The sequence below is a fragment of the Cryptomeria japonica genome, chromosome 1 (genome assembly GCF_030272615.1).
Source record: "Cryptomeria japonica chromosome 1, Sugi_1.0, whole genome shotgun sequence".
Classification (NCBI taxonomy): Eukaryota; Viridiplantae; Streptophyta; class Pinopsida; order Cupressales; family Cupressaceae; genus Cryptomeria; species Cryptomeria japonica.
The window spans coordinates 613,487,245-613,496,650 of NC_081405.1; the positions used below are offsets into that span (position 1 = coordinate 613,487,245).

The window sequence follows — 9,406 nt, forward strand, 5'->3', positions numbered from 1 at the left end:
GTTATGCACCAAACTTCTACAGCAGGATCGTTGGAAACAACAGTTTGGTAGCAGTGCCAGTTCGTCCTCCTCGGAGCAAGCTTTCACAGCCAAATCCTTTCACAAGGATAAAGGCAAATCTCAATCATCTCAGCAAAAAGGCCCTAGTCAGCCTCAGGATAGCTCAAAGAAGAGGAAAATGCAATGTAACTATTGTCACAAATATGGCCACTTGATTAAGGATTGTCGAAATCGAATAGCTTCCGAACAACGAAAGCAGGGAGGGTCTCAGCCTAAAGCCAACGTTGCAGAGCACTCAAAGCAGAAAGAATCTACCTTCTACGCTTTCATGGCGAAGTGTCTTGCAGATTATGTGAAATCTTTTGCTTGGTACATAGACTCAGATGCCTCTCGACATTTCACTCATCGGCATGATTGGTTTATAGACTTCTCTCATTACACTGATTCAGTCATTTTTGGAGGAGGTGAAGAGTATACTATTACAAGGGCAACGTTCAAATACAATCTGGTGGGAGGAATCTCATATTCCTCAATGTATACTATGTTCCTAGCATGGAACTAAACCTACTCTCAATGAGCCAGATTATGCGACACTCTCCTCAACTTGATGTGGTATTCAGTGCACACAAGTGTTCGATTGTTGATCATGCAGCACACACTACTGTAGTTGTTGGCATCAAGGATCATGGTCTTTACTGACTTGCGGATACGAGTGATTCTCTTGAGCATGCGTTTGCAACTAAATCATCTTCTATCAGCAGTCTCTGGCACCAACGGTATGGTCACCTAAACATTCATTACCTTGCTCAACTTGTTCGAGAGGATCTTGTTCTTGGCTTACCTAAGATCCAAACTCAAAATCAGCGAGTGTGTGGAGCTTGTCAGGTTGGGAAGCAACACAGGACACCATTCAAGGATGGTGACTCATAGCGAGCCTCAAAGGTATTGCAGTTGGTTCACGCTGATGTATGTGGTCCAATGAATACAACTTTTGTTACTAGTTGCAAGTATTTCTTGCTTTTTTGATGATTTCAGTCATAAAATATGGGTGTACTTTCTTAGACAAAAATCAGATGTGTTTACTGTATTTCAAAAGTTTAAGGCCTTAGTAGAGAAAGAGTCTTATTGTCCTATTGTCACTCTTAGGTTAGATAATGGGGGGCAGTTTCGTTCTACTGCTTTCTCCAACTTCTGTGATACACATGGCATCAAACGCTAGTTAACCACACCGTACACTCCTCAACAGAACAGCATTGTAAAACGTCACAACCGCACTATCACTGAAATGGATAGGTCAATGTTGGAACACAAGAATGTTCCTAACAAATATTGGGCAAAAGCAGTATACACTGCAGTCTATCTCCTGAATCAATCTCCCACACGGGCTGTTAAGGGGAAGACTCTTGAGGAAGCTTGGACTGGTCACAAACCCAAGATCAGTCATCTGAAAGTCTTTGGCTCTTTAGCATATGTATGGATTCCAGATGCCAAGCGCTCCAAGTTAGATTCCAAGAGTCAGAAACTTATGTTTACAGGGTACAGTGACAACCACAAGGCTTACCAGCTGATTGATGTAGACACTGATCGTCTTATCGTTAGTCATGATGTTGTCTTTGATGAAGAATGAGGACCTTTTCAACTTTCCTCCTCTGAGCAGAATTTAGAGGATCAGCCTTTGAAGGCTTCTGAGTTAGGTGTTCGTCTTCCATTTGGTTCACCTGATGGGAGGAATGATGCAAATTCTGAATTTGATGATGCACTACCTAAATTTCCTCTGAATGATGCTAATCTTCCACCTATTCCAAATCCTATTCCACCTCCAGTTCCAGTTATTCCTCCTACATTTGATGTTGGCTCTTCTACTCTCCAGCCTAAATGGTGGGCCAAGACCATCAGTGATCTTCGTCCCGATTAGCTCATCAAGGGTAGATCTTCCAAAAATAAGAGCAGGCAACAAAATACAGTTAACTATGCTCTCATGGCCAACATTCATAGTATTTTTGAGCCTCAAACATATTATGAGGCTAAAGGGATTCCTGAGTGGGAAAAGGCTATGGAAGCTAAACACCAGAGTCTTCTGAAGAATATTTGGGTCCTTTCTGATCCTCCACCAAGGAAGAAGCCCATTAGCTGCAAATGGGTGTATAAGGTTAAGTACAAAGCTGACGGAACCCTTGACAAGTACAAAGCTTGTCTCGTTGCACAGGGTTTCTCACAGAAAGAAGGCATTGACTATGAGGAGAATTTTGCTCCTACAGCCAAAATGAGTACCATACGGCTTGTTCTTGCCTTAGCAGCTCAGTTTGGTTGGAAAGTCCATTAGATGGATGTTAAGAGTGCATTCCTCAATGGTGAGTTGCAGGAAGAGGTCTACATGACACAGCATCCAGGGTTTAAGGTTGTTGGAAAAGAACACCAGATTTGCAAACTAGTGAAAGCACTCTATGGCCTAAAACAGGCTCCTTGGGCTTGGTACATAAAAATTGACAAGTATATCACAGATAATGGCTTTCAGAGGAGTGCATCTAATTCTAATCTATATGTCAAAAACATTGGTGATGATATTCTTGTTCTTGTTGTTTATGTTAATGACCTCATTATCATTGGTAGTTCGGCACTTTTGATCGATCAAATCAAACAGAGTTTGTGTCAATCTTTTGACATGACAGACTTGGGACTTCTGCACTATTGTTTAGGTGTTGAAGTTTGGCAGACTGAGGGGAGTATCTTCATATCTCAGTCAAAGTATGCTCGCAATTTGCTAGACAAGTTTTGGATGCAAGATTGCAAACCTGCATCCACACCTATGGAGAAAGGGCTGAAGCTGACAGTCAAATCTGATTCATCTGTGGTGAACGAATCAGCATTCAAGCAACTGGTGGGCAGTCTCATCTACCTTATTGCTACTAGGCCTGATCTCAGTTTTGCAGTGAGCTACATTTCACGCTTCATGACAGCTCCAAAGGCTGATCATTGGGTAGCAGTGAAGTGTGTGCTGCGTTATGTGAAGGGCACTTCTGATTTTGGACTCCTATACAGCAGAAATATTGATCCTAGACTGTCTGGTTACACAAACTCAGATTGGGCAGGTTCAGTTGATTATAGAAGATCAACATCTGGGTATGTTTTTAGTTTGGGATTTGGTGCAGTCACATGGACTAGCAAGAAGCAACAAGCGGTGGCTCTTTCCTCGACAGAAGCTGAGTATCGAGGAACAATTAAGGCAGCTTGTGAGGTAGTTTGCCTTCGACGGATGCTTTCAGACATGCAAATGTCTCAAGCTGGTCCTACTCCCCTTTACTATGACAACCAAGGGGTGCTCAAACTGGCCAAAAATTTGGTCTTCCATGAGAGAACTAAGCATGTTGAACTTCATCGTCACTTCATTCGGAAGCTGGTTGAAGACAGATCAGTTCAGTTGCTATATGTTCCCACTAGGGATCAGATAGCAAATATTCTCACCAAGTCTCTGAGCCCGAACAAGTTTGTAAAATTTAGGGGGCAACTTGGTGTAGTTGATAGATTGACCATTACGGGAGGGTATTAGAATAATATCTTATTATTAATTATTAATGGTCAAATATGTAACATAATGTACATATTAGTTTCTTTCTTTTTCGTGATTGTTTCTTTTTAGAAACATTCATTTTGTAAATTCTTTAAATGATCTCTCAATCATTTCATTCAATACATTCAAAATTTTACCAATTACTTTTCATAATACTTCTTGGGAAGTAAATTAAAATAAAACAAAATATATCTCATGCCTTTGTGACAACCTTGTGGAGTTGAGCGCCCAGTTTTGGGGAAGGTATTTACTAAATAAAAATAAGCTTTTGTTGTGCTGAGACCAACCTTAGTTATGGTACCCATTTTTGGAGAAATAAGTGATGCGGAGAGTCTTGGAGCTTGATCCAATACACCTTCTTGATTGACTTGTCTTACTCAATCCTTCAACTACTCAAGCCCATCCAATGGCACTTAGTAGGGGTTTTGCTATTTAGACCTCCAAGGTTTGTACCACTTTGGCTTGCCTCCAAGGTATAGCCACTGATCATAGACAATCCACTCCTTTTATTGAGGTTGCCACCTCAATCTCTACACACCACTCCTAAGGCTCCAACAACTCTTGCAAGGATCATAACACACCAACTCATTCTATGGATTCCAAATGCATTCACATAGTGACTTTGAAGTATTTTAGGGGTTTTAGCACCTTTGGTCCCATTGCCAAGCTTTTCCAACCTCTCTTTGACTCTACTGGTTACAAACAAGCCTAATTCAATTAGCCCTCCTATACCGGTTTTCAAGACTTAGTTTGAAAATTCCCCAAACAAGGCCACAAATAAATTATAGTTTTGGATACCCTTTTCAGGGATACATACAATACTGAGAAATTGCATCTGGGTTTTCCGTACAACTATGGGAACCAAAACTGCCCTATTTTCAAGGGTTTAGGCCTAATTGGGTGTCTGGGAAAAATGTCTTTGGAAAGCTTCACCAGTCAAATCACCAACTCAAATCAATTGTGGATCCTTGAAGGGCATTCAGAGGGCTTTCCAACCATGTGACATTTTGTCTTCCACCGATCCACATGTGCTCAGAATTTGCACAATCTTCTGCTGTCCTAACTCACCAACTCCCAGCGGTGAGCCTAAGGCTTCATTGTGTCTCCTCCGCAAAGGCCTGCAAAATAACAAAACCTATTCTAAACTTATGTACAGACCCTAACCTAGCATTCCACTTGATTTCAACAGGTGCCATCAATGGATGCTTAGGTTAGAGCCATCTTATTCTTAAACCCTACCTTGCAAGGGTTTTACAACCTAGTTACAAAGAATGATGAGATCTCTGCAACTAAAGACAATCAGTCCTACAAATCAAGCTTACTGTAAAGTAAATTCAATGAACACTCATGCCCTGCAATGAGATTGTACAATCAAGTCCATACTGGACTGTACCAAGAAATGAAAACAAGGGAAAGACTGTCAAAACGGTGAAAAGACAAGATTGCTTCAAAAACCAAAAAACTTGTTCTTGCATTCCCAAAACTCCAACCCGTACAATGAAGTGTTTTTTGGCTTAGATGCTGTTGGTTCAGTTGGTTCAACCAACTTTGCAACACCATCATCCAAAAATGCAACTTTTGCAAAAATTACAAAATGTTGCTCATCAACTTTTTACATCTTTTGACTCCTAAGATGCAACTTTTCATTCTAATGCATTCCAAGGCTCCTGAAGGTCCTCAAACACCCTAGAAGACCTAAACACAATACAATAGACCCCTATGACATGATAACAATCATCTGGAGTACTACTCATGTGATCTACCTTAGCATTTCAAATTCTCAGGCTGACAGCATCCTGAACACAAATGACACAATCCAAAACTTGGACAACAAAACCATGGCTCTACTAAGTCCCAAATGGTTGATCCATTATTACATCATAAAGACAACACACAAAACTTGAAAGAAAACAAAATTGCATGCTTGGAGTGTTAGGTGCCCTGCACCAATAAGTTTAAATTAAACAGCTTTCAAATGCTCCTTTGGCCGACCTAGTTGAGGGGATATGTCTTTTGGTTGAAGAGGCACATTGGGTGTATAAATAAAGGTTGATTGGAGGCCATTTAGGCAACCATTCCTGGAATATCTTTCCAATCAAGAGCAGAGTATAAGAGCAGAAAATCAGATCTTTAAAAGCAAATTATAAGAGCAAAATTCAGATCTTTACGATCAGATTATAAGAGCAGAAAATCAGATCTGAATCAGAAATAATTATTTATTACAGGAATAGTATTCTCATCCATCTGTGGTATGCAGAAAATAAGAATTACATCTGATTCAGGGGAAGTAGTTCGATCAGCATCAGCATTCAGGCTATAGAATTACGATTCAATTGTGGATCTCAACCAGGACCTGTCTTGTTCAACAATTTAATTTGATAAATGATATTTCTAATTCTATTTCATTCCTTGCTTGGCTTAGAATTGTGATTTTTAGGGAAAAAAACGAGGGCAACCACAAAAGGTGACATTACAATAACATTTTTCACTCTTCTAAGAAAACTCGTTTATCTGGTAATTATGATTCTTACATGACATAAATCAATTATTGATGGCAAATCAAAAATTATTAACAAGGTTATACGAACAACTGAATCTATTTTTTGTCAATTGCATGGGAAGTACCGACTTCCACTACACATCATATGGAAAAATCATTCCACAACCTGAAGAATATCCAGGAAAAATTCCAATATGCAAAAAAAATAATCTTAGAAACAAACTCTCAACAAAATAAAGAAAAAGAAACAAATTTCATTAATATCCATAGTTGATGAAGATAGTTCTTCCCTTCAAAAATACATACCTGAATATGCAATAATATCAACCTCAAAGAAAGCCTGCAATGAGAAATTTTGAGTTGCGAATCATTATTTGTGTTCAAGTCAAGCATAAAACAAATACAAATTCAAGAACTTTGATTATAAGTCAATGGTAATTGAGATAGGAGATATATAATTGAACAAAAATTGAGAGTGTATATAGATGTTTTTGGATTTGACTGTGTAGAGTTTCTTTCATTTCTCTTCTCTTGCTGTCTATATCTTGATGCTGGAACATAGCAGTATGATCTAAAACTTTGATGAGAAAAACTCTACACAGCCAAATCCAAAAACATCCATATACAATATCATGAACTGTGGAAATTTATGGCTTTAGGAATGGGAGCGCTTATTTAAGGGTGGTTTGAGTAGTATTTGAAAATAATGATAATTTCTTGGTGCAAGTCTACTGCCCCCTGGGCCACAATTAGTGAACTACAATACAGATTTGTTGGTGTAGGTTGACTTAAAATTGATGTATTTTAAACAATCTTCCTACTGATCTAAACAAGCTCGTACTTGTTACATTGTTTCAAAAACAAAAAAAGTCCAAATTATAACAATTTCTAGATATAAGATCACAGACCTGCCGTGCAAGAGAGAGGGCATGATATTGCATCCGAGGACTGCGTCCCAAGTCACCAAGCACAACAACAGCTGCTCGGCCCTTCTTTTCCATTTTTACCAGATATAATGGCAAATGCTTTGTGGTTGATATATAGATTGCTTGTATGTTTCTGCCTTCAAAACAGACAGCAACAAGATTAGTAATTGAAATATATTCATCATTTAAAAACTACAAGTTTCTCTACCAATGCAAATTAACAAATAGCCAATAAAGCAATCAAAAATGTGATAAGCGAATTCTCAATGCTGCAACTCTCCAAACACGAGAAAATGACAGACTGACAGAGGAGATGCAAAGGAGAAAATGGAAGAAACTACCTACATAAAAGATCAATGGGCAGTGATGTACCACAAAGATCGTGCATTATAAACAATAAGCATAGCCACAAATCCAGAAGGGTAATTTGTAAAAAGCAGGTAAAGAAGACGGGGAATATATCATCTGAAGTCAAAGGTATATGTTGTAGACAAGAGGACTGGCATCTTGGGGACCATTGGCAGTAGTTATACAAAAAAAAAAACTCTTTCCACAGAAATAACAAAGATCCATATCTGTGCTTAGGTTTAATGTGTATATCTCCCATTACTCGAGAGGATCTCATGTATGAACCTTAGGCAAGCAATCGGCTAGGATCTCATTTATGGATCTAACACCCTGCCAGAGTGGAACCACTTAGAGCACCAACAGAAGGTTCAAGGTGCAGTCCAGTTTAGTAGCCAATCTTCCATCTACCCCAGGTTCTACAAATTTACATAGATACAGTTTTAGCCATTAGTAGTTGATTTTCAATTAGGTCTTAAGTTTCAACAAAGTGTTTCCCAATGGGGCCCTATGTTTAGGGCATGGAGGAAGATTTATTATGCTCCGAACAGGAAGTGAAGTTTATATTTCTGATTGGCAAATCTAAGTTGTAAATTTCGACGATTTCATGAAAAAAAGTCCATTGCTGAAAGGACAGATGTGAGACTCTCCAAAGAAATTGAAACTTGGTAAAGGACTGTTACCGCTTGTAGGCCTGGGATAATCCCTCCTGAAATGGTGTAATAGCATGTGAAAGGCGGTTTATGTGTGTCTCCTAATGGAAATCATCTTCAAACATGGGTGTAAATTTTAGCATCTGAGGCTCACCAGCCCAAATTTTTTTAAATAAAAGAACATTGATCTCCAACCCAATTGACTAATTTGGCAATTTCCATTTCAATATAAAACGATACTTATCTCCAACACAATTGACTAATTTTGAAATTCCCGCTTCAATATATATTAATGCAAATATGCAGTTCTTTGTATGCCACGGATCCACGTAGTAACTAAGTTTGGGAACGCAACAAAATCTATAAATCCTCTATGTGCACACAGAGAAAATGGAAAATATAAATCAATTTAAATCGTGAGCCAAAATGTTTTTCAACTGTATAACCAGATAATTAATTATTTTTTAAAACTAAACCCTCGTACCTGAAACCGAGGCAAAATTTAGAACCAAATGTATTATAACAGCACATTTCCTTCTTCATAACCCCTTTTCACAAGACGAACAACATGTCTTCGATATGAATTTTCAACAAACTTCTTCGGCATTTTGATTTTACTTCGAAAGATTTTGAAATAGGAAGATGAAATGGAATTTCTGAAAGGCAACAAACGAGTTAGTCAAAATATATACCGTTGTGGATGGTATTTATCCTGTGAAATTCAAACGCAAGTACCTTCGCTGCCAAGGGAAGAAAATATTTATATTTAAAATTTTACAAAATGGTAAATGATCTTTTGTTTTGATTTTAATTATGTTGTTCAAATGTATTGTAATGTATTTAATATTAAAATTTAAAGGGTGTTTATGGACAGTTAACTAACACTAATTCAAAATAAAGTGTTATTCCAACAATTTATCACTTGTACAAATTTGTGTGTTAATTTGAAAGATTATGAGATCAAACTAGAGAAGGTTATTTGATTGTCTTAAGATCTTTATTCTTCTTATTTGGCTTCTTATGTATCTGCTACTACATCGACTTTCACTTCTACTTATTTCCCTCTAAGTTCTCCAAATTGCACTTTAAAAAGAATAATCATAATAACAATTTCTCTAATACAAAACCAAAGCCTTATGTTAATATTGTTGATCCATCTCTTGATCCTTCCTCTTCCAAAGCTCTCTCTTTCAAACCATGATCTAACCATTCCTTCACTAGAATGTCTCAATGTTATCTATCATGAATCAATTATTAGCAACCAATCTACTTACATTTCCTCCCTTGTGGCTCTTAGACACTTATCTTCCCCTATCTTAGTAATAAAACTCTGAGGTATTTTGCCAATATGATCATGTGTTGAGGCATGGCAGTAGGTAGCACGTGAATTTATGACACAAGGTGCGAGAATTAA

General features: G+C 38.0%; 1 protein-coding gene across 1 annotated transcript in view; it reads right to left on the reverse strand.

The window, feature by feature from the left end:
- LOC131049411 (UDP-glycosyltransferase TURAN) overlaps positions 1-8,720 on the reverse strand; it is a 67,382-nt gene extending 58,662 nt beyond the window's left edge. Inside the window, exons 1-3 of the mRNA XM_057983463.2 lie at positions 8,477-8,720; positions 6,977-7,127; positions 6,375-6,408 (exon numbers count right to left, since the gene is read on the reverse strand). Of these exons, the coding sequence (XP_057839446.2) occupies positions 6,375-6,408; positions 6,977-7,127; positions 8,477-8,535 (244 nt within the window). The 5' untranslated portion in view covers positions 8,536-8,720. The remainder of the gene's footprint in view (positions 1-6,374; positions 6,409-6,976; positions 7,128-8,476) is intronic.
- Between the last annotated feature and the right edge of the window lie 686 nt (positions 8,721-9,406).